Source organism: Gadus chalcogrammus, chromosome 16, assembly GCF_026213295.1.
Source record: "Gadus chalcogrammus isolate NIFS_2021 chromosome 16, NIFS_Gcha_1.0, whole genome shotgun sequence".
In the NCBI taxonomy this organism is placed as follows: Eukaryota; Metazoa; Chordata; class Actinopteri; order Gadiformes; family Gadidae; genus Gadus; species Gadus chalcogrammus.
Window position 1 is genome coordinate 19014868 of NC_079427.1, and position 26100 is coordinate 19040967.

Sequence of the window (26100 nt, forward strand, 5' to 3'; positions counted from 1 at the left end):
GGGGAGGCTATAAGGTGTGTGTATGTGTGTGTGCGTGTGTGTGTGTGTGTGTGTGTGTGAGTGTGTGTGTGTGTGTGTGTGTGTGTGTGTGTGTGTGTGTGTGTGTGTGTGTGTGTGTGTGTGTGTGTGGGTGGGTGTGTGTGTGTGTGTGTGTGTGTGTGTGTGTGTGTGTGTGTGTGTGTGTGTGTGTGTGTGTGTGTGTGTGTGTGTGTGTGTGCGCGTGTATTTGTGTTTGTGTGTGTGTGTTTGTGTGTGTGTGTGTGTGTGTGTGTGTGTGTGTGTGAGGGGGCGGGAGGAGGAGTCTACGTGGTGGGTGTCGGTTGGTACTCGGGGAGCAGTAAAGACTTGATGGGGGGGCGGTGTGGTGAGACGGATGGAGGCCATGAGCAGGAGGAGGAGGAGGAGGAGGAGGAGGAGGAGGAGGAGGAGGAGGAGGAGGAGGAGGAGGAGGAGTAGAAGCAGGGCGGTATTAACACTTGAAGAAAAGGCAGGTGATGCAGGCCAGCATAAGCCACAGTGATTGAGATACAGAGGCAGAGCCGTTGTCTTGCCCCATCCCAGGTCCTGCAGAACAATAGAGAGTGAAAGGACAGGGTCATGTTGAGCAACTTCAAGTGTTGTGATTCTTTGTATAAAGAATTAAAGATATTTTGGTCATGGTATAAGCATACAGGCCTGAACTCATTGTAAGAGCTTAACAACTGTAATGTTTCCTTTAGTTTTACAGATAAGCAACTGCAATTCATAATAGGTATAATAAATGAGGGAGGGACGACATTTAGTGGCCATAGGCAAGTACAGACTCATAAGAAGATTATATATTTTTGATATAAAAGAGGACGGATAGCTGGGGTCCATGGGTTTGACAACACAATTACTGTGCAAGCAGAACCGAGAAAGAATCATGCATTTCAGGTTCAGGAACTAAATGTCTCTCAGGTATTTGAAGTGAACTGTTTGGATTTGCTGACCAGCACAGCACTGACATATAATCAATGCATGAAATAAGCTGGCTCAGTGCATGTGGATGATCAGTGTGTGTGCACATTAGTGTGCATTATACCTTTGTATCCAGACAAGGCAACACTAACTGTTGTGGGCCCTATTTGTAGTTATAGTTTAGTTTGCGTGTGTTTAAACAGACAAACGCGCGCCAAGCATCACTCGCATTAATTTATTCTTTCAAACATTCACTCCTGGTAAAACCATTGTTTCCTCACGAATGGGCTTGTACACCATGTCTGTGTCAAGAAAATATGTGTTTGCTCTACGCTGTTTGCAGATGCATTGATTTAAAAGTACAACTTATTACTGCTGTATCAGCTGCCCTTTCCCAAATAATTTAACCAACGTTATCATTTACCATAAAACACAATTTTGTTTTGGAAGGCTGGGATATACTTTGCTCGAGTTTTTTATTGTTATTATTATTATTTTAATGTATGGCATAGCCTACTACAGTATTCATTCATGCAGCCCCTATGAAAACTAAAAAATAAATCCCCAATGCACATGCTATTTCTATGCAGTTTCACATATGAACAATCTTTGACATCATAATATTTAAATTAGGCTAATTGTAGTCATTTTTGCGCTGTGTATAGCCTACGTGTGGGTAAGCTTATGTTACAGTTCCGACCTGCCTAGTCACGTCAAAATAGCAACACCAATTGCGCTATCCGCTAGGGAATTTAAACCAGGATTTTTTTGTTAGTGGCGCAATTGCAAAACGAACTTTAAGATAGCACCATGTATCATTTGCGCCGGAACACGCCTCTGCTTTTCGCCGACACGCCTCTCAGGGCGCAAGTGTAGTGGCGCGAGTTTCCTAAGGGGGGAATTCAGCTTTGCGCCGGTTGCAAACTAGCAACGATACATGCGTCGGTGTAGAAAGTAAATTGCGCTGGGTGCAAGATAGGACCCATAGTGTGCATTTCGAGTGTTTAGGCTACTTTAAGGTTGAATCACTATAGATCAAGAGTGAGGGTGTCGACAGAGTGTGTAGGCTACTGTAAGGTTTAATCATTATAAAGGGAGAGAGAGTGAGTCTACAGAGTGTGTAGGCTACTGCAAGGTTTATCACTATAGAGTCTAAATTAAACCTTAGAGTACCCTACACACTCTGTAGACTCACTCTCTCCCTCTATAGTACAAAGGGAGAGAGTGAGTCTACATAGCCTGTGACTGTGAAGGCTCCTGTATACTCTATATAGTGCGTGTGCATATAGATTTGAGTTTTTAGTGTATTGTACACTCTCTATAGAAGGATAGTGTGCATAGAGTGTATAGTATACTGTAATGTCCTCTCTCTATAGAGCCTATGAGTGTGCATATAGAGTGTAGTGTACTGTAATGTATACTCTCTACAGAGACTTAAGATGGGGCATATAGGGTGTAGTGTACTGTAATGTGATCTCACTGTAGATGGACAGTGTGCATATAGAGTGAGTCTGCTACTGTAACATATACCCAGCATGTGGGGAATGTGTGTGTGTGGACTACTGTGCACTGTGCATGTGTGTGTGTGTGTGTGTGTGTGCTCTGTGCATGTGTGTGCTCTATGCATGCAGGTGCGTTTGTGTGTTTGCTCACTATAAAGGTAGAGGCTGGCGTTCTGGAAGCCCAGCCGGTTGGAGGCCACGCAGGTGTAGTTCCCGTAGTCCTCCTCGGTAACGTTGGTGATCATGAGGATGGTGTTGGTGCCCAGGGTCTGTATGTTGATGGCCTGAGAGTTGGATAGCCTGGGGAGGAGGAGGAGGAGGAGGAGGAGGAGGAGGAGGAGGAGGGGAGGAAGAACACACACCAGGTTATGGACCCGTGGCAATGATAGATAAAACACACCCATCAGCCGGGTCCCGGAGAAAAGACAGAGCCGAGGGCTAACGGTCGTATCAGTGTTCATCTTCTCAGCACAGTTTCATGAGGCTCGCCGTCTCGCAGAGAAAGGGTCAGTGGAGATCGGTTGTTGTGGTTGCGTTTAAGGGAAAATAACTATTACCCGTTCATTAAAATCCCATTAACTCACACCACTTTAAGTGTTCCAGGGGAATCCATCCGGCCTGGAGGGCCAAGAAAAGTGACGTTAATGCGCAAACATACTTTGATCACCGCCAATTAGCTCTTTGCTGTCTGTCCGTCTGTCTGTCTCTCTGTCTATTTATCTATATAACTATGCCCACAACCTCCCAAACAAACTGCAGCTGTACTTTTCAGCACAGCAATTTTGTATTGTGGCTTTAAGTAACGTGGTGAGCTAATGCATCGTGCCATTGTTTATCACTCAACACAAACGCCATAGCTGAGCACTTTGGCTGCTGCGAACGACCCCTGTGACCCCTCAGTGAGAATGGCTTCTGCCAGGACCCCCAGCAGTGGAAAAGAGCCTCCAGATGTTGATTTGGCTTCACAGCCTTGAATGTCCCTGACCGTTCCAACCCCTTGCCTTCGTTACCCAGTGGCCAACCTACATGTATTGATTGATGTACATACACAAGCACAGGCACGTGCACAGGCGCACACACGCACAAACACACACCCACAAACACACCCGCACACAAAACAGCTCCCATACACTTGTCGACAAGTAGATTTTGCCTTACACTACTTTGCAAATACTGCACCGATTCCATTGAGAATAAATCAGCTTAAGTTCCAATTCCTTAGCTACTGGCTACTTCTTCTGAGAGGGAAGAACGTTAACCAATATATAAGATATCGTCTATACCATTCAAACTCTGTATTTCTCCTTTGTTTTCATCCAAAGAATCCATCCTTTATTTGTATCGAAAGTTAATAGCTGTTCAAAAGGTCACACCAGTGCAAGCAAAGGCCTAGAGATAGCTTATTACTTTTATATCATATAATTATATTCCGTAATGAGTTTTCCTTTTGTGCCAACAGACATTTGATGAGAGCAGGGGTTAGGCTATTTCCTAGTTAAGTTTTATGAAAGAGCCATTTTAACCGAATGCTGTCGTCCTTCTGGAGGAATCCATTCACATTAGAAGCGCCCTACTCTCTTTACCGTCGGTTTAGATGGAAACTTCAACTGAGCGTAGCTTAAATCACCGGCATCACAGGACTTTGAATCAAAGGAAGGAAAATTTAAAGGCTGACGTTTTTGGAAAGTAGCAAGATATTATTTTTGTTTGCATAATGATGAAGATGATGATGTGGCTGCTGCTGCTGATGATGATGCTGATGACGACGTCACAACACACAAAAAACGCACAATGCTGTTTTCTTCACTATTATCTGTTGCAGACCGCTGCTCACATCCTAAATGAAGATGTGTGGGCTGCTCACCATCCCTTCATTACCAGGTCGGGGGGGGGGGGGAGGGGTTGGAAAACCATCCCACTCTGTAAAGATCAATGATTTCAACATGCGTCCAGACTGTTTTTTCGACCAGGAGATAAATCAATACCGCGCTGCTGACGCGGCAGGTTGTATGGCTGTGATGAACTGTGCCCGGCCCGGGTCTCGACGCTGTCCCGGCCCCCCCAGCCTCATCTCCCCCCGCCAAAGAACACATAATGGATGTGCTTGTTCTGGGCTGATTGAGACCTACGCGTCTTGAATGGAGCGCGCAAAGTTATTCAGCATCCGTCGCCTTAATCCCACTTAAAGCAGGCTAATGTGGTCATCCCAACAGGAGGCAGGCAGTGGCTCCCGTTCACGCTGACAGGCAGAACAGTGGATTTCCATTAAAAACAAAGGCGGAAGGAACGCACGTCACGGAGGAGTGCGAACCAGCCGACGTGGGAGCGGGAAGTTGATAAAGTGCTGAAGTCCTTCCCACTCATACATAATAGTGTGTGTGGTTGTGTGCGTGTGTGTGTGTGTGTTGTGTTGTTGGGGGAGATCAGTCGATTTATGTGCGTGTGTGTGTGTGTGTGTGTGGCGTGGGGGGAGATCAGTCGATTTATGTGTGTGTGTGGTGGGGGAGGGTGATTTGAGTGTGTGTGTGTGTGTGTGTGTGTGTGGTGGGGGGAAGGTTAGCATATTGTGCCAGGAGTGGCCCCTCTCCATATTAACTGTAATGTCTTCAAGGATACGGACAGTGCAGGACCCATACTCCTGGGTGTGTGTTTATTAGGAGCGGCTGTATGTTTAGGCGTTGCTTTCTGCTCATCGAGCAAGGCCAGAGCACGAGAAAGTGTGGGACACTTAAGGGCCCGAGGAGCAATAGGCTATTTATAATATAAATGATAATGTAGGATGGCCTGGTGGCTGCAGACGGAGATTAAGCAAGCAACAAGGAGCAGGTCACAACGGCTACCATCCCGACTCTTCCTTCCAATGGAAAGTCTGGAATCAAAGCTCTGCATAAGCAAGCCGCCGGAGCGCTTAAAGGCCATTGTTAAGTTTACAAGACACAAACTTGGTCCAATTTCCCTCAGAGCTCAGGGTACTCACGGTTTATTTTCGATTTTCAAATCTCTAAGTGTTCATTTTAACTTTACTTTTTTTAACTTTACCCTTCTTTGGCATATCAAAGCTTTTCGGGGCCAAAGCTTTTCCCCCCCCAGACTCCGGCGCTGAAGTTCGTCCTCGTCTACGCCTATCCGTGCCAGCTTCTCCGAGCACAAAAGGCCAAAATACATTATCAAAAAGTTGGCAGGAATACAGCCACCTCTTCCCTCCGTCTACCTGCAATAAATCGAGCAGTGAAGGGCTAATAATAATAATTCTGCATGCTATTATCCAATGTCTCAGATAGAGGGCAGCAATGCTCTGTAGTGTGTGTCCGTGTGTTGGTCTGTGTGTGTGCGTCTGTGTGTGTGTGTGTGAGAGAGACACGCTTTGCGTTTGTCTCTGCGTCGACTCGCCGCACAGAAGGGTAACCTTGGACCCCCGACTGAAATTATTTGACCCTTTTATTCTATCGGAGGTCAGGCGGCGGCAGTGGGAACGCCGGGCGCTGCCGGAGACCACCGCTGTGGAGCAGAGAGCGGCGGGGGGTGAAATCACACACACTCACACACACACACACACACACACACACACACACACACACACACACACACACACACACACACACACACACACACACACACACACACACACACACAGAGTTGATTCGGTAGCGTGTGGGCGTGTGGTTTCGGGGCCATCTAAAGTAGGTTATCAGCGGCGGGGAGTGACAGGCCGGTTATGCTTGGAGGCTGATGATAAATGAAATCAAGCAGGGAGTCCTGCTGAGACGTGTAACCTGGGAATGATTGAAGGGAACTGGGCGGCTGTGACAGCAATCATGCACCGGCTGACAAAACAACAAACACATCTGTCTGTCACGCTGGCTGACAACTCACTGCGTGTCCCCCCCCCCCCCCCACCCCCGTGTCCGACGTACAGATGGGCGGGAACGCTCGCACAGCAGGGGGCGGATCCTAATTTGCCAAACAGGGAATTGTCAATTGTTCCCTTTCTTTTATTTTTCTTTGGTCTTTTGGCTTTCGTTTAAATGAACAATCTCAAACGACGATGACGCCTTTGACGCAAGTCTGGCGAAAGGACTATAGACGATGACGTTGTAGTCGGACGGATCGATGGGGTGGTATGTAATGAAGATAAGTTGATCAAGAAAAAAAAGACGGGAATAGATACAACGTGCTCATCGACTTATCCCTGCTCTCTTTTATGCAGAACTGTGGATATTTATCTCTCGTATGAAATGCTTTAAATGATGATGGGAGGATCAAGTCAGTGGAGGATTGCGAAAAAAAAGAGGAAAAAAGCTAATTAGCAAAGATCAAGAGGGCACAAAACCTTGCAGTATAAATCGCAGTGGATTTCTCTCACTAGGACCGGAGAAAAAACAAGTGAAAACACTCCACCAAGGTTATATCTTGTGCAGTTTGGCACTGGCTTTTCTGAAACACAGAAATCAACAGCTGATCTATGAGCCCACGGTCAGTTAGCGCCAGCAGCGCCCAGAGCCCTGTACGGCGGACCAAGCGGAGAACAGAGGTGTTTCATCATCCTGCACTCCAGAACAACAGATGTAAAGGGGCATCTCTGAATGGACCGGGAGTGAGCAGCACAGTGATGTGGCCACACAGGCCCGGCACTGAGAAAGAGTTAGAGAGAGTGTCCGCGATGAATCACATTGGACCGCGGGCTAATTGGGTTCAAAGGCACCGTGGTAATCGGGTGGGAGTCATTTGGAGGCGCTGGATGCTACAACTGTCGCTGTTGCCCAGTGTGTCCCCATCACTGTAAAGGCATCGTCTGCTGGTCGAGGACACGTGCTCGGGTGAAGAGGACGTGCTCAAGTGGTTATTAGCATGTTCTGATGGATGTGGAGGCAAATCTGAGCCATACTCCCTAACCTCCATCACCCCTCCCTGCCTGCAAGCTGATGTTTGACTGTTGTGGGGGGCCGGTGGTCCACAGTTGAGGACTCTTTGGGCAGGATCTTCTTCATTTTGGTGGCCGCCTGCCAAATGCCCCCAAGTTGGCACCTCGCTCAAGGGGTTTAACATGTTGTTCCTGTTCGGGATAACCCCCCCCCCCCCCCCCCCCAGTATCCCGGGGGGAGTGGCGGGGGGGGGCTCTTGTTGGCCCGGGCAGATTTGAAGCTTTGCAGCAACTTCTCTTTTGTCTGAGGGCTGTTTTCTAGTTTCCTGGGGGCACTGCCACTTTCTTAACGTCTCCTTTGTGACTGACTCTTGACCACTCGGAGGGCCGGGGTGGAACACAGAGTTCTTGGCAGGGGCTGGGCGTCTCTAGGGAGGCGTTGGAGGTTCTAGTTTTCTTCCTAGCATGGTGGTTCTCTCGTGGTGCATTCGGCTGTTTCCTATTTATCAAAGGGAGGCTGGGCTCAAACAAAAAGCAGATTGAGCGAGGCCACCTGCAAGAGCTGAGTGTGACATCGAGGTTAGGCTGATTAGCAGGTTCAGGATTCTGGCCCGGAAACGGCTCTCGCACTTCAACGACTGAGTAAAAAAAGCCCACAATAGGCTTTGGCTTATTAAAAAGGATGCTGTGGGAGAGGGACTAAAACTAACTGGCCAAGCAAGGATAAGTGATAATATTATGGTGCATTAACACCATCGTCCAAGGACAAAGCGTGATAATATTTCCCGCAGAGACAGAGAAAAAGAGGGGGCCATGAACAGGCGTTGAGCCAAAACTCTCCAGGGGACAAAACAACTGAGATATATGAGGCTGGGGAAAAATACGCAACAACAGATAATGCAAAATACTTCAACCACCATAAATCTCTCATTTCAAGAGCTGCTTTGATAGGCCCATTACTTCAGAGGCCGACACTTTTGATAAGGCCTGTGCCTCTTCTCTAATGTCCCTCCTTTGCAATTTTTTTGAGTTTTGCAGCTGTGATTTAATCTGAAATGGAATAACTACTTGCGTAACTCTACAGGTGCCATTCCATTTCAAAGCTCCTATTCCCCAAATAGAGTCGCCGCGGTCGCTACAAGAGAAGCCATTTCTCGGGTTATTAAACGACAAGAGTTGAAAGTAAGAAATTGGTGGGGTGCCATCGCCTTTTGATGTAACTCGGTTTCTGCTGTCTGGTAGGAGGCCAACATGGTTTCCTTTCCCTCAGCCATCTAACGGACATGCCATCGTTTGGAGTGTATCGTTTCACACGAGCACACATGAGTGAACTAATAGTTTAATCAAATCACAGAGACAGCGCCATCTATGGTGAAAGATGTTGCTGCAAAAAAAACAACAATTTCTGTAATGGTTCTTGTCTTGCAAACTCAACAATTGGTTGTAAGGAAATTATCAGCAGGTCAGAGTTTAAAAAAAAGTATTTAATCGTACATATTTGACTAATAAGCAAATTTATTTGCTAACTGATGAAAGAGGGACAAAAAACTATAAAAGAGGAAAGATGTGGTGTGAGGGGTTATGATAATTAATTAATGGTTATTAATTATGTTCTGGCTACACTGGCCTCTCTTGTAAACTAATGTGGGATAAACTGTGTGAAGAATGAGTAAGCAGGTGATTTAGTAATTAACGCTATCTTCTGATGACATCGCCAAAGTGTTGCTGGGAGTTCAGATTGAATGTGATAAATATATACGCAAATATACGTGTGATTTTGTGTGTGTTTGTATATGTTTGTATATGTGCTGCATATTTATCAAGGGAGGCTCAGGGATTTTTATTGCAAAGGGCAATTTATTGCTCTTGTACTATACTGTCTTGGAGAGAAACTGTTTCAACATGATGTGTGCTGCTCTCCTTTCTCAGTCTCGAAGAGCGTGGGTCAGAGCCTGCAGCAGCGCAAGTGATGCAGTGTGTGTGTGTGTGTGTGTGTGTGTGTGTGTGTGTGTGTGTGTGTGTGTGTGTGTGTGTGTGTGCATGCGTGTTTGTGTGTGTCTGTGTGTGTGTGTGTGTGTGTGTGTGCGCATGCGCGCGTGTGCGTGTGTGTGCGCATGCGCGCGTGTGCGTATGTGCACGGTGGGCGTTCATGGATCTGGGTTCGTTAGCGGTGACTTGGACATGGGGTCTCACCTCTTGTCGTCTCTATACCACTCAAACTCCGGCGTGGGCACCGCTGTGGCGTCGCACTGCAGCATCCCCATGCGGCCCACTTGGGTCTCCGAGCTCTGGGATTTCTTTATGGCCGGAGGGTCTGAGGACACACACACACACACACACACACACAGATAATAAAACACGTGTGCACACACACACACACACACACACACACACACACACACACACACACACACACACACACACACACACACACACACACACACACACACACACACACACACACACACACACACACACACCAGCATTCCTATAGAGTTTTGAGTTCCCTAATGAAGCTTATGCATTTATTTGGTCCTGGACTCCAACAGCCACAGTGCTTTCACACCCTCCTCCCATGCATGTTTCCCTCCTCGGCTCTCCCTGCAGCGAGCCGTAGCCAAGAGAACGCTATTGCTGACAAATTAAGACTTTGTTCCGGAACGCTAGCTTGCAGATCGCCTGTAATCTGCAGCTTCCAGTGACAGCGTGGTCCGTGAGGCTGCAGGTCAGGCGGCCCTCCGCGCGAGACGAAACAACACCCCCCCCTTGAGTTGCGTTAACAGGGACGCATTTTTGTGGGTTGACTCAACCCTCATGCACCAGATTGTTGAAGATGGCCCCGGTGTTGTGTTGCGCACAGGGAGAAATGTATATCATTTAGGCTACTTTTAGGTGAGTTGCGTCGCTCATGCCAGCAGCACTTTGATAATTTTCAGCACAGACCCCTCGACAGGGTGTCATTTGGTGTTATTGTATCGTGAAGAGGGGGATTGATGCCTATAGGCCAACATCTGGTGGCTGGTAATCAAGAACCACTCTGACAATTTCAATCAGGGGGATAGAGGAGGGTGAGGAGTTAAGGTATTCATCATGACAATGTGGTCCCTGAGTGCCCTTCACAGACACAGACATGCCGTCGGATCTCTAACGGGTTATATTTATCGCACCTTTTTCCTTCTATAGGCTCAAGGACGCATTAGAGGACTTTTTTAGAGGGTGAGATTGTTACCTTTAGTCGCTACTAGGCCTGGAAGTGGCCTCGCCAATCAAAGCGTTATGAGTGTCTGATCCACCCAAAAGTGCACTGCCGAGAAATCACTATTGCACGTGAAGTTATATTACGTTCAGGAGGAGCCGCCATAGTTACAGTATACGGTGTCCTAGGATCAATTGAGCTCCTCTGAAAGAACATAACATAAAAACAATAAATCCTACTGAAAGCCTCAAATCAGTTGACCTTTTGAGTTAAATTACCTTTAAATTACCTTTCAACCAAACACCATCAATGGGAGCGCAACACACGCATGGCATTGCAGACTAAATAAGCATGCTCATGTTGCACCGAAGTGCATTGTGGGAAATCTACGCTATGGAATGTGTACAGTGAACGACAGAAATATCTATTCTGCAATGAAATGAGGAGGAGGACGTCCTCCAGCCACACTTAGAGTTGACGACAGAGTTATCTATTCTATAATGATCCGAGGATCCAGCCACACTTACAGTTGACGACCACGTTGACGTATTTGACGTCGGGCGTGGCCACGTCGTTGCTGGCCTTGCACTCGTAGCGTCCGGCCTGGTTTCGCATGATCCCCGATATGTCCAGGTACTCCTCTCCATCCAGCGGCTCAGCTGCCCCGCGGACACGCCAAGGAACACGCCAAGGAACACACAGAGGAACACAGGAAGGAACACAAAGGACGCAGATTATAGAACCGGGCCTTTTCCACCCCCGCTTACACGTTGACTTCAGTCTGGTAATGGCTCCCATTGTTTTATTAACAAGATGAACAGTAGCAGTGGAGTGATTGGACTGGACTGGAACCAGGGGACACTGAACTTGGGAGACTGACAGATAAAAGGGCTGGCTAATTGTATATTATGCACCCATTAGCAATTCACAGAGCAGTCTCATTGTCTCATTTGATTTGGAAGGACCGTTTATTAACGTTTATGGCGTACTGGTGATCTATGGATATGTCACTGAGAAGAAAAGGCCAGCCCCGCCCACAGCATTCACGGCGGGATATTAATCACGACTGAAACAAAGGTAAAAGCAGCAGCACAAGGATAGGTTGGTTATTTTCATGTGAACGATTCACTTTTTCTGCTGAAAGCTGAATGTTGAAATTAACATTCAACAAAAGTCTCTCTTTTTGTTGAATGTCAACAAATATGCATTACAAATTATCTTTACTATGGCTATTGCAGAGGTTGAAATCAAGTCTGTGAAATTAAGTTAAGTCTTAGAAAGAATCTACACATTTTATGTATTCAGGATTTCTATGGTTTGGCCTTTACAACAGAGTGTTTACACGCACTTCAAATGCTTGTGCGTGAATTGATAAAGAGTAATAAAACATGACGTGTTTCGATAAAGCCAACTCTGAAGCTATTTTCTCTGGATACACAATAACCCTCCGTGAATGACAGCAGGTGCATCAGAGGGCACCTGCATATATATATATATATATATATAAAAAGAAAACATACTGTATAGATACTTTACATATATACTTTACACACATATATGTAAATAAAGAAAACACAATGTATAGATGCTTTACATATGTATTTATAGATATATATATACTTTACATATATATATAAACAAACTGTGTATACACTGTATAAATACAAATGCACACACACACACACACACACACACACACACACACACACACACACACACACACACACACACACACACACACACACACACACACACACACACACACACACACATCTGCCTTAATTTCTTTACTCCCATACTCAAGCAATGCAGTGCAGCCCGGGGCCCAGGGGAGCCAGGGGTAAATAGCAGTAGAGTTTCTCACTGCAGTAAATGTCAGTGATCTCACTTGTGTTCCAACTGAGGGGCCTGAAGCTCGGGCTGAGGCACAGGGCCACGGGAAATGAACCAACAACTTCAGGGGCTTGGGACTATGGGAGGTTAGTTGAAAAACTTGCTGTTCTGCTTTGGTTGTCAGGCCACCGCAACCGCACACTCACACACACAGCCCAGCCATGTCCCATAAAGTATCTCTGTAAGACAACTGCAAAATATCACAACAAACCAACTGCAGCATGGCTGTATTATCGTAGCACTGTGTCCTAGTCTCTAGGGTTGCTAGCCTACGCAATAATAAGGCCCAGGCACAGAGTTAATGCTGCAATACCTTTCTTAATTAACCATCCAAGCCAGCCAGCAGGCTAACCCTTATATGGAATCAGAGTGTGTTTATGTTTGCATGTTGCATATGTTTGCATATTTAGCGCGTTTGAGTTTCTTTGTTATTTTACCTCAGGATATGAATCCTATGCAGTGTAAGAATGAAAAAAAAAACAGTCTCTAGTGACATATTCTGGCCAGAATGTTCAGTGCTATCTTTAACATTGCCTAGGGCACTTTGAAAATCTGCAGGTATGGTATCCTAAATCTTCCTGAATTCCTACTTTTTGTGCCAAACTTTTATAACAAGTCTTGTGACTTGTTACAAAGTTTTCCTATCAGAGATTCTGCACGCCTCATCCAATCGTCATCCAATCCAAAATTGTGATTCAGGTGAACGTCCACCGTGGACTCCCTGTCTCCCTTAGAACATCGCAAAGCTCTGTGGTGTCGTTTGGTGATGACAGAACGCTCTATGAGATCACAATGAAAGGCAGAAGCAGACCCATTTCCTGCAGACTCGTGCCAACTGCCTGCATGACCCAACCAGAGAGGGCTCTGATTGAGAATCAGTTGCCATGGAAATCTCTATTGAAGAAATCTCATCTTGCTCCATTGGGTTTTTGGCACAGGACAGAGTTTGGAGAACAAAAAAGGAGGGACACACAAGTGAGAGAGAGATATGAAGGAGGAGATTAAAAAGAAAGGACGAAGGGACGAAGAAGGCAGATGGGCGGAGGCAGACGCTAAAAAAAAAGGAGGAGGAGAAGACAAAAAGAGGACGGAGAGAACGAGAGGAAGAGAGGCTCGACGAGGAGTTACGGAGGCAGAAGCGATCACGATCAAACGCACGCACACACAAAAGCACGTGCACAGACGGATGTGAGCCACACTCTCACACACTTATACACGGGGCAACTCAGTCATGAAGGGGATGTGATTTGTCGCTTGAGGTACCAATAATTTTCAAATGCACAGGGTTGTTATTTTATTATTTATTATAATAACTTTGTTGTGATTCGGTGTGAGGTCTTCAATGGGTGCATATTGCCTCGCATGTGATCTCCGAAAAGGAAGTGTTGGAGACCTCCTTCATCTGCTCCCAGAGAGGTTATAAGCAGGTGCATGCATTTGTAGCCACGACACAATTGTTGGTGGCGTGTCTCCGGCAATTATAGCTCGTCAATCTTTATAACATGTGTGAAAGCGACAAGAGGGCGTCTTCATATATTAGAGAACCCACACACACACACACACACACACACACACACACACACACACACACACACACACACACACACACACACACACACACACACACACACACACACACACACACACACACACACACACACACACACACTGCAATTACAAGTTATTGCATTCTATCATCCTACCATTGCAGTGGAGAGAAAATTAAGAAGGAGGAGAAACTGTGTACAAAACGGAGTAAAAATTGAAGCAATGAGAAAGAGGTACATGAAAATGAGAAAGAGAGTACCTGAAAATAACCAATTGAAACAGGCGCCGATGATGTGGGAATTCTTTTGTTTGTCTGTGTGTCGGTGGGCGTCATCATATGCACTTCTGACTTACTCAGAATTAGATTTTTGTATTGTTGGACACAAAAGCACAGGAATGCGCACAAACACATGCACACACAGGCACGCGCACACACACACACACACACACACACACACACACACACACACACACACACACACACACACACACACACACACACAGAAGAACACACACACACACATAAACCATCAAACACAGGCATGCACACAAACACACGCACGCACGCACGCACGCACGCACGCACGCACGCACGCACGCACGCACGCACGCACGCACGCACACACACACACACACACACACACACACACACACACACACACACACACACACACACACACACTAACAAACAAACCATTCTTCTTTGTATTCTGTATTTAAACTTTCCTTTTTGCTTTTTGTGGGGGAAGGTCCAGATACGAGTCAGTGGCCTCAAGCTACCCTTAAGAACACAATTACAATATTGAGCAAAACGTCGGTTTTATTACCTGCTAGACTAATGTAATTAGCATGGAGCAGCAGCAGGCAACAAGATAGAATAAAATGGAGTTGTAAATAAATTAATCACACTTATTGGAGAACCGGCCACAATGCTGGAATTAGGCTTAAGGAAGCTAAGCAATATAACAAAGTGCCATTCTTAAGGATTGCATGATCCATAATATTTAAAAATAGATATGTCTTGAAGTTGCTCACCTAACAAGCAGAAGCCATCAACTGCTGAACCTAGCGGTCATTTAGGGATCAGGCTGGCCGGTTCTCATTGTATTTAAAATTCAATAAGTAAGGGATAATGTCAAGTGTGCCAGACATTGTCACAAAATAAACCCTGAAGGGGTTTATCACACGGCGAGTTACTCAAGAAATATATATTATGATGCAAAGTAGAACAAAAAAAAAGATTGTATTGATTTTAAAAATACTTAATTGCTTACTTGTTAGATTGTAAGTAGTGACCATATCAATGGTCAGTTTTCCATAGCAGCAGCCTGTTATTCAGACATAATAGAACGCTGCTATGACGTGGTAGACCAATAAGAATCGAGGATTCATCAAAGCCCTGTTATAAAAGCAGTTAATCCACACATAATTGTGCGATGATAAAGTGCAAGAATGATTACTTCTCAGTTTCCTCAGTGTACAATAGCAGCCGTTTTTCAAAACATTTAATTATTTTCAAATATTTCAATAATTATATATGCTCCTCAGTTAATAAAAAATAAAAATGACAATATACCATTCTGGGAGCTGGTTTTTGGCTAGGGAGGAGGCTAGGGGGACGAGCGGTCACCATGGCATTCAAACTGTCACACACTTCCTCCTCTGGTCTGCGCACATGCTCATCGCCTCGCTGCACATAGCCGTGCACCCCCGCCTACTAGTAGGCACATCACATCCATGTCATCAGTCACCATTAGACCCGGGACACTCGTGTCATCTGAGAACCCTGGCCGGATGCTACTGCTGCTGCTGTGGTTGTTGTTGTTGTTGTTGTTGTTGTTGTTGTTGTTGTTGTTGTTGTTGTAATTGCTATAATGTTGTGACTGCTGCTGCTCCACTGGTTTCATGTGGAGTTTAAGTATGATCCCCTCGGGGATCTCCAATTCACTAAAGGAGCACCAGGGTGTTGGTCTCAACCTCAGACCGGGCACATCGGGTCATGCTGACCCCGGTGGCAGTGTTGCGGGATTGGTCGACTCGTCAATGAGTAGCGCAGTTAGATAAGGGGGTGGGGGAGGTCTATTTTCATCCTCTACCAGACTTTGATGAAGAGGAGGAGGAAGTTTGAGTTGGCTTTGTGGCTCTCGAGATGTTTAATGTGTCCAAGATGTACATTTCCATATATTTCTTGTATTCTTTCACCACCTGAAGTAGACACATCATGAGCTAAACATTTCTTTGAAAAACTCTTCCGAACTCAAACTTTTGCCAGTTGCCTCGCATGATTCTGGCTGTCTGCCTCCCTAGGTTTCTTTTCCATTTTTTATTTCTTTCAGGAGCCGCCCGATGCAGGCCCACCCTGCACAAGACAATGGATTTTAATTGCTATATTTCTCAAACACACCGACGGTCTACTTTTGAATCCTCGGTTGCCTTTTGGAGACGTACCAGGCGGTTTTGAGTGAGGGATTTAACGGTGCGAGGGGGCGGAAGGCAGCCCATTCTGCTCACACGCCTGCTCTGTGGAGATTTGCATTGTACGGGTAATTTTGTGTCAACAAGTTTTCTGTGTCAAGCATACCACTCAGCAAGACGGAAGGGCCGCAATGGGAGGAGGTAAATATAAGCACCGACTTAGCTCCCCCACCAAAATAAATAAATAAAGAAAGGCAAGCAGGCAGTCAGACAGCCAGCCAACTTCCTTTGGCAACTGGGTGATTCTCATTTGAATATCCTCATGCATCTTTCATCGGCGTCACTTTACCACACTGCGTAACATTGCATGTTTTGGAAAATGCTAATTTATGTTAAACCGTTGATTTGGGGAAAATTCAGAGTTGCGTAGCATGAATGATCCTGCAACAATTATTTTGTTTGGTCTTTTTCGATTTTTGTTGCCAAGTCTGACTGTATGATATGTTTGCGTGCGTGTGTGCTTGTGTGTGTAGGCGCGCATCCTTTCCATTCGTCTAGCTTTTGCTGTGGGCACAAATGTGTGGCTAGGAGTACAGGCAGGATTTTTATGTGGTTTTATGTGGGTTTCAACAGTCAGTAAGGGCATTGAGATTCAAAGGCCCATGAGAATAACGGGTCTAAGTTTCTCTTTAGAAAAGGTGAGACTTGAACAAAGGGTCAGTACAATATCAACAAATGTAAGCAACACCTCTGGTCAAAGTTACTTTTCCAGTGGAGAAAATGAGTTTCATCATACATAAATGGCATGAGATCACTCACTATGTGAGTCATTGTCATACTTATGGCTCATGTTGACCGCAGTTTGCCAGACTTCATCCACCACACACCACTCTCTTTAACAGATGATGTGCCCAGAACTCTATATTCTGGTGACTCACAAATTTGTGCTCTGAGTATAAAATGACGAGCCAAGATGATTAGAATACAAACCCACCCTTCAAAATATTGATCTACGATTGACCTGCCAATCTGATACAGGGAAACATTAGACTTTATAAACAAGAAGAAACTATTTAACCCTCTAATAATAGCAGCAAGAACATTTTGGGATTTTGAATGAGAAAGTGGCTAAAGCGGCAGTGTGATATTGATGAATAACTCCTATTTTGTTCAGTAATGCCCCAGTGGCTTGATCACAAAGGAAGAACTTTCACAGCCAGACACAAACCATTAGCCGCCACTGCTGTCGCTAGCCGTGCAGAAAAAAAACAGGTGCTGGGAGCTAAAACAAAATGGCTGTTTATTTGCCGCTTCTTGAGCCGAAGCAAAGATACGCACAACCAAGTGGCACAGCTGGCTGTTTTGCAAGCCCTGTCAATCCTCTTGCCTCTCCTTGTACTTGTTTCCATGGTTGGCGGATGCGTCGTTTAGCTAGTTTACATTGCGGGTATCAGGCCTTCTGTCATAGCAAGATTGCTCATTCCAGTCAATATGGATTCAATAGGCTTATTTTTTTAACACAGGGGAAAAGGGCTTTATGTTGAAAAAATAGAAGAAGGTTGAGCGGGCAATGGACTGTGTGAATGTGAGTGTATGTGTGTGTGTGCGTGTGTGTGCAACTCATATTAAAGTTGTGATGATGTCAAAAATATTTACAGTGCTTAAAGGGCCGCTTTGTTGAACAAAAATGTATACACTGTTTACAGAGGTCGCATGATTGCATATTTACAAGGAACAGCATAGGGAGACAGTGTATTAGAGTGTTACAAAACCAGGCAAAAAGGTGACCACAATGAACATCTCTTAATACAACAATAGTTGTATTGATGATGATAACCTTGAGGCGCTTCAGACAAACCGTTTCAGGATTCAGAAAGGAAACAATCCCATCAATCGAACTGTAGCAAAAGCAATAAAATGCCAACCCTGACCACAAATAATATTGGCCACTGGGCTGAGGCTAAATCCTTTACCACAGTGGATTCAATCTGGTATTTGTCCAGGTTGTGGAACAGACTCACAGTGTACCCATGTGCTCCCATCGCAAAGAGACATGGAAGTCTGCCAATGATTTGAGAACGTGAAGGAGGTTTCTGTCTCAAAGGCATGCTGTAGGTGGCCTGTTGAGCCGGCTATCCTTGCTCAAATTATGCTATGTACATTTCTGTGTTTGAAGTAACACTCATTCCTCGTTCAGGGGGGTTCTCTGTAGCACTCAGATCAACCCCATCTCCCCGCTGGTGAGCAGGGCTGTAGCCAATGGGATGGCAAGTTTTGCCTTTAGCTCTCACCAAGCTGCCACTTGACATCGGGGGGTGAGATGAAAACTCTAAATCTGTGATGATGTAAACAGTGTGAGGTCTTATATAAACAAGACAGGAAGATGGATGATTTTGCTTTCTTGAATCCGGAAGGATCAAATAACATCCCTCCTTCATTTTGCCCCATCCGAATATTCTCTGTGGCTTCAAGGTGTTATGGAAGAAATATCCTCTGAGCATGTCATTTGATGTTCTGTACGCATCTTATTGGATCGTGTGCTGTGCTGCTTTCACATGTTCCTAACTATCATTTGAAGTACCTTCTTCTGAAATCAAGCAAACAAACCGTTTGATAAACGGGCATAGTATCATATATAAGTCAAATGAGCACAACTGACCAGAGATCTCTTGCGTTCACGTTTTCAAGCAGACACTTAATGTGCTCTGCCATATTTTAAAAACATTTTAAGATCGTAAGACTAATATCACAAGGGTGAGGAAAATTTCATATGTAGCCAGGTAGTAAAATAGTTTGCATTGAACAGTTTTAAGAAAATAACCTCTCTCTTGTTAAAACATCTTTATGAATACCTCATTAGAATGGCATCTTGAATGCAAGTGTAATACGGGATTATGAGGAGTGTCCTTCATTTGTGGACAGAGGTCCCTTTGTCCACAGCTTTTGAGCCCTGACGCGCTCCAGCCACAGGTGCAGGGTGGGTAATGCAGTAACGTTGTGTACTTAAAATAAAAAAGAAAGTGCCTATTGGCTGTAAAAGAAATGCTGAGGCTCTGGAGACTGGCAACTTCAAACAAAAAGGTTGCCTCTGCGTTTGCCAGCCCAGCAGTGAGTGGATGTAATGACGTCAGGCGAACACGGTGCCAAGCTGTGCACAGGGTGCTCTGTGTAGTGGCTGTGAACGCACGGATCCGGGGCCAGCTGCTGATGGCTCCGCACGCAAACAAACAATTCAATGGTGACAGGAAACAGATCCGGGGCCAGTCAAGAGGCGGAGGAACAGCTGTCCTGCAATCCCCCAATGGGCCGATGATGAAGTTATTACACATAAACTTGCACGCAAGAAGCCAACACCTGCCAGCGTGCACCCAGGCGCTGACGCACGGACACAGGTGCACAAGCACACACATGCAAGCACACACACACACACACACACACACACACAGACACACACATACAAACTCAGACACACATATGTGCAAACACACGCAAAGCAAGAATGTGGAGCTTACAAGGAGCTGTCACACGTAACTCGGAGAATCAGCAACCCTGTCAGTCACTCTCTCTTTCTGTGTCACCCAACAGAGGCCAGTGGGCGTGATCGGCGTGCACATGCGTCTCAACGACCACTCCATTCACTATGGCATCTCTATGGACACACAGACCCGTGTCTCAGTGCGTGGGTTTGTCTGTGTGTGTGTGTGTGTGTGTGTGTGTGTGTGTGTGTGTGTGTGTGTGTGTGTGTGTGTGTGCGGGTTTGTGTGTGAATTGGTGTGTGTGGGTGTGGGTGTTTGACACTGAGCTCCATCTCCCCAAGACAGTGAGAGATGAGGCGCAGGACAGTAAAGTGGCTGCTGTCACACTGTGCTGCAGGGAGTGATAGGGGGGCGAGCGAGAGCGAGGGCGGAAAGGGACCCGGATGCACACTGGGTCGATGGACAAGGGCGGAGACGAAGGAGAGGGACGGGGACAGGGACAAGGAGCGAGAGGGAGAGAACCTGTCTGGGCCGAGACGTGATTGAGCAGCGATATCACTGCAAGGGTGGTGTAGGAGAACATAGTGTTCATCTTCGTCCCTCTAACAGCTCCGCCCTCCCCCCCTACCCCAAACCCCCCCCCCCCCCCCCCCCACACAACCATCTTACCCTCCCTCACGCGCTTATCCCATCCCTCCAACCCTGGCCTCTCTATGTTATGGCTTCCCACTCAGATTAAATCACAAGGCCTCGGTTGGTGGGCGGCTGACCAAATAACAGGGTTTGGACCAATGTCCCTGGTGCACTGTTGTCCCCCGGTGCCATTAAAGCGGCTGCCCCCAGATTTATAGTCCGCAGTGAAGGTTTAAAGCGCTTCACGTCAACGAACAGGCCGTCGGCCATTCCATGGTTCTACGATTCCAAAACAACAGTGTGTTAAATCAATTATTAAAGCCGCCATTGAAGGGGAAAAATCTCCGTCTTGTTTTACCCTTCCAAGGGGAACACGAAAGAGAAAGCATGTTAACAGCTGCAGATCATCCACATTCTAGCCCTCCGAGCGACCGCTGCCGAGCCTGTGCCCAGTGGAGGCCAGGGACATAGCACCTGCAGGGGGGTTGGGGGGTTGGGCCGGCCTACTTTAGCTGCAGCAGCGGCAGCAGCAGCCTCTCCAGAGGGCCCAGATGTTTGTGGTCATGGTCAGGAGGAGCGGCGGTGCCCACGAGAGTTCGGCCGCGGCCCGTCGGCTCGAACCTGACAAGTCCCATTACCCCGGGGGAGTCCCACGCACCCCAGAACGGATAATTGAACATTAATTAACGACCGGCGCTACAACAGCTAAGGATAAGAGTGATTGCACATCTAATGAAACCGAGCCATTTGCATAATAAAGCACCATTTGTCCTCCTTTCCCTTTCGTCCCTGAGGCGAGGATGACTTCTGTCTGCTGCTGCTGTTACTCTTCCGCGTTGGTCTGGCTGATGCCTCGAGGGAGATGGGCTGGGAGGGAGAGGCTGTGTCTAAGGGGGAGGGGGAGGGGGGAGGGGGAGGGGGGGGGGGGTATCATGCAATTTTCATACTTCGTCTAATTTCTATTTCGGTGTTTCCGGAGGCATCCAAAGAAGAGTAATCGGCTTGACCCTCGTTTCCAAATCTATCATCCGGTCCTGACACACCTGTAGAGGGAGGCAGCGGTCCACCCCTCGCCTGCCTGCTCTGACCTCAAAGGCAGGAGAGTAACCTGCGGGTCACAGGTTTGTGCTAACTGCGCAGACAGAAATGCATCTGACAGGCCTACTGCACCTGACCCCACACACATTAACCTATCTGCACATCCTGCTGACTGCATATCCTTACAAAAACGATGCCTCTCTTTTCTCTCTCTCTGCTGTCTCTCCCATTCTCTTGATCTCCACTTTCTTCTCTCTCTCTCTCTCTCTCTCTCTCTCTCTCTCTCTCTCTCTCTCTCTCTCTCTCTCCCCCTCTCTCTCCCCTCTCTCTCTCTATCTCTCTCTCTCTCCTCTCTCTCTCTCTCTCTTTCTCTCTCCTGTCTCTCTCTCTTCTTCTCCTCTCTTCTCCTCTCTCTCCTATCTCTCTCTCTCTCTCTCTCTCTCTCTCCCCTCTCTCTCCCCCTCTCTCTCTCTCCCTCTCTCTCTCTCTTCCTCTCTCTCTCTCTCTCACTCTCTCTCTCTCTCTCTCTCTCTCTCTCTTCTCTCTCTCTCTCTCTCTCTCTCTCTCTCTCTCTCTCCCCCTCTCCTATTGATCTGAAGTTTGAGCGAACCTCTCGTCAGGTCAATATCCACCATGGTGGATATTGAACTACAAGAATTCGAACTACAAGAATATAAATATAGGATGCCTTCCCTTTCGCCACGGACATCGTGGTGTATCATTTCATTTTCAGACTGAATAACTTGCTTGGGTTTGTTTCTTCTCTTTCTTCTGCACGCACCTATCAAATTACCATCCTCTATATGCCCCCGGTTATTGGGCAGACCCAAACAGAGCAATTAAAATCTAATTTCACTCCCGGTGGGCATCAGCGGTGGCAATAACAACGGGAAATAGAATAATAATGCTAGTGAGGAGAGCGGAGGAAGCACAGCATCTCATCTCTGGACCCCACAGGGGGAGAAAAAAGCCATAATCATTGTGGACACCTTCAGGAAGGCTGCCATTAACAACGCCGCCATAAACAAAGGTACGGCAATTTAGACAGAGTCTCAACACTCTCCAACTGTTTCCGACGCCTCATCTGTCACTCAAGTCATTAAGGGGTTTTTGTTTTGGCGTTGTTGTTGAACACTTTCGGTGTTATTGATTTTTCAAACAATAAGTAATTCATTATTTATTTTCGCTTTGACCTCTGAGGAAAAGAGGTGCCGCAGAGGAAATTTTACAACGCAACACTTTCCGGAGTCGACAGATTGTTAACGGCATGCATTCTGTCGCCTTTCGGGGGCTGGTACATCAGAGCAGCTAGTCGCTTTTTAGTGCTTGTGTTTGTCAGCTCGGTTCGTTATAGCTTGGCCTTTTATGGCTTTATTGGCCTCATTTACATGAAATTATTTATTGCTTGCTACCATCATCCACATATATATATATATATATATATATGTATATATACACATCCCCTGGGAGAGATTGACTATGACATTTAGTAACGCCAGACGATAAAAACCCAGGCACCCATATAATGCCACACTATGAGTCTGTTGAGACGATGTAATGGATGGAACGTCGTGACATAGGTGACAAACCGCAGGTTGCCTTTGAGGGGAGACGGGCAGGTCTCATCATGGTAGCACCGCTGTAACATTGTAACTAATCCATGATCACAGATCCCTTCAAGTTTACACTCCCTTCCAACTACCTGAGTAAGCTCCACAGCTTACCATCAAAACTGGACTCAAAAACCGCCTCCTCTGCTGTGCTGTCAATCTGGCTTAGGCCCTCCCTTCTCCCCCCTGTAGGCACTGCATGTTTAAAAATACATAAATATATATATATTTGTGTAGGCATATTTATTTGTTATATAACCAAAATACCAATATGAATATATAAAATATATGTATATCATTGTTCTTATGTATTAAGATTTCTATAGTAAAGCGTCTTTGAAATGTTGAATTGATTTTTATAACTATAATTATTTGAAGATAACATGTAGAGGGGCGGGGATTATTGTGATATCGTTTAAGACTGTGAAGCTACATTAGCATTAGCGTTTCCTATTATAAAAATGCTCAAAGATTGTTTACAACTGCGATAAATAAACCAATAAGCATCGGCGGACCGTTTGTCTTGTTTTTATTGCAAATTTCTAGGACTGGCTGATATTTATTTTAATTGAATATAAAACATTTCATTTTATAAAAAGGTTTGTCACACACACACACACACACACACACACACACACACACACACACACACACACACACACACACACACACACACACACACACACACACACACACACACACACACACACACACAAACAAACAACCGTATAATATTTTTGGGTTCGTGAACTGGGAAGTTTTTCTTTTCTTTCTCATTAAAACATAGAAACTGTACTAAGTGGACAACGTTAACACAAAGGATGATCTGTTCAACCCTGTTGCTGTGGCTTGTTGCTTCTCAGGCTTGACTACCTTTTAATGGTCCTTTCCTATTTGGAGTTTTTTCTAAATTGAAGTCAAGTTATGTGATGGAAAGGCAGGAGAAAGCTACGTGAAGATGAATGCTCGCCTTCAGAGGAAATACGCTTCTCTGTCTTTCGTTCAGGACGAAAATACAAATGACACATCTCAGTAATGAAACATGAAAAACATGAAATGATGAAGTGGAGTCTTTACAGAAACTGCTGGATAGCATCTCCCCATCCATTATGCAAGTCCTTCTCTGAATATGCTTCTGTTCACTTTAACACTATTGTTATGCACAATGCTATTCTCTGAAGCAATAGCAAAGCGTATCTACTGTGTATGTTTGTGTGTGTATTTATGTGTATGTTTGTGTGTATGTGTGTATTTACTGTATGCATACTGTATGTAAACAAGAACACACACACAAACACCAACAAGGACACTACATATCTATCGCACATCTATAAATACAGATACACTAATTTATGCTAACATATTCTTTTCACAAGCAACCCAAAAAAGACAAAGGGTTGTTTCTCATTGTTTTGCAGATATTCTTTACGTAGCACAGTAAATCTATCTCAATCTTTTCTCTTATTTTTTGTTAAAAAGGCAACTCCTTGTAGAATAAAGTCCCTCACAATAAAAGTGACATTGCGACTAGTTGTACTACTACTACAAGTTATTCCTGTGCCTACCTCTCTGGTTGCGATGGGTGGCCCACTGTTGGCATTTCAAACCTCATTTGAGTTTAGCTCCGAATAACTGTGATTCAGTGTCAGACGAGTTGTGTATTAACAACTCAAATGTGTGTTTCTGTGCATGCCTGCGTGCGTGCGTTGTGGGTGTGTGCGTGTGCATGAGTGAGCTGGTGTGCGCATGCATGTAGCAGGTTGACCTTTGCCATGTCTGCGAGCGTCCTTGGGAAGAAAAGTGGAGGCTAGCTGCTGTTAACCAGCTACCAGCTAGCTAGCGCAAAAAAGAAAGAATGTCAGGTTGCTAAAGCGAGGAGCGTGTGTGTGTGTGTGTTTGTGTGTGTGCGTGTGTGTGAGGGGGGTAAGTCTGCGGGCTGCCAGACATCATTATCTCTCTCAGCAGTCCCGCATGCCGCCGCCTCAAACGCCGGGCTTCGACAATGCATTCTGGGGATAGGACACCTGAGAAACAAGCGGGAGGAAAGAAATAACAACGGTCCAGAAGACTCACAAACTGCCTGGTGACCGCCTCCCCACAGGCACACACACACCCACTCACATGCCTGCATTTGTGCAAACACACACATGCTCAATCCCCCCCCCCACACACACACACACACACATAATGTGCCAGCCAGGCCAGTGGTGGGATGCTGTGCTGTATGCTCCCTGCTTATGCAGCCCAGACCCAGTAAAGCACAAAGCTTTTATAGAGGTTGGTCGGCCCACATTCAAATATGGTAAGAGAAAGATTGAGAATAGAAGGAGCTATGGGGCTATTTAGTCAAATCAGAAAACAAATTCAAGGTATTCAGCTTACACGTGTCCCCCGGGCACATGTAAACTCAATACCTTGAATTATTTGTGTGATTTGACTAAATAGCCCCATTGCTTGTGTTTGTTGTTGATTCTTGTTCTTACAAAGAAAGGACGCAGATCGCTGCGACTTGCCCTGTGAGGCGAACAAGAAAAAATAAAGAAAATAAAAGCAACAGGGACGGATTCAAAGCGGTGGACAGGATTGGGCTGTTCAAACTGACTCCCTTTAGAATCCACAAGCAAAGGGTAAACGGAAACGAAAAGGCAGAAGCACCTACATATCAGGTTTATTGGGCTGCCATGCGTGGCAGGCGGATTTAGTTGAAAAAACAGTTTTGGAGATCTGATAAGGGGGGGGGTCACATTAATTGATAGAGACACTGAAGAAGAACGACTTTCAATCAGAGCCCGGATGTTATCAGGGCCGGAGCGCTGTCTGTCGGAGCGTCTCCATCCATCACACTCGACGCTTATCAGCCGTCCGGCACATGTTCAATCCCCCCGCTGACATCCAAGATTAAATCCAACCAACATATTTCACTTTTGCTCCCCTTTCCTCTGAGTTATACGCACCTAATGTTGAGGGGCTTTACCGCAGTTACATACAC

At 45.9% G+C, this 26100-nt stretch overlaps 1 protein-coding gene across 1 annotated transcript in view; it reads right to left on the bottom strand.

The window, feature by feature from the left end:
- Positions 1–468: 468 nt before the first annotated feature.
- The window catches only part of lsamp (limbic system associated membrane protein), a 152116-nt gene continuing 126484 nt past the window's right edge, over positions 469–26100 (bottom strand). The window contains exons 5-8 of the mRNA XM_056611470.1: positions 11026–11157; positions 9496–9616; positions 2593–2741; positions 469–564 (exon numbers count right to left, since the gene is read on the bottom strand). Coding sequence (XP_056467445.1) covers positions 470–564; positions 2593–2741; positions 9496–9616; positions 11026–11157 — 497 coding nt within the window. The 3' untranslated portion in view covers position 469. The remainder of the gene's footprint in view (positions 565–2592; positions 2742–9495; positions 9617–11025; positions 11158–26100) is intronic.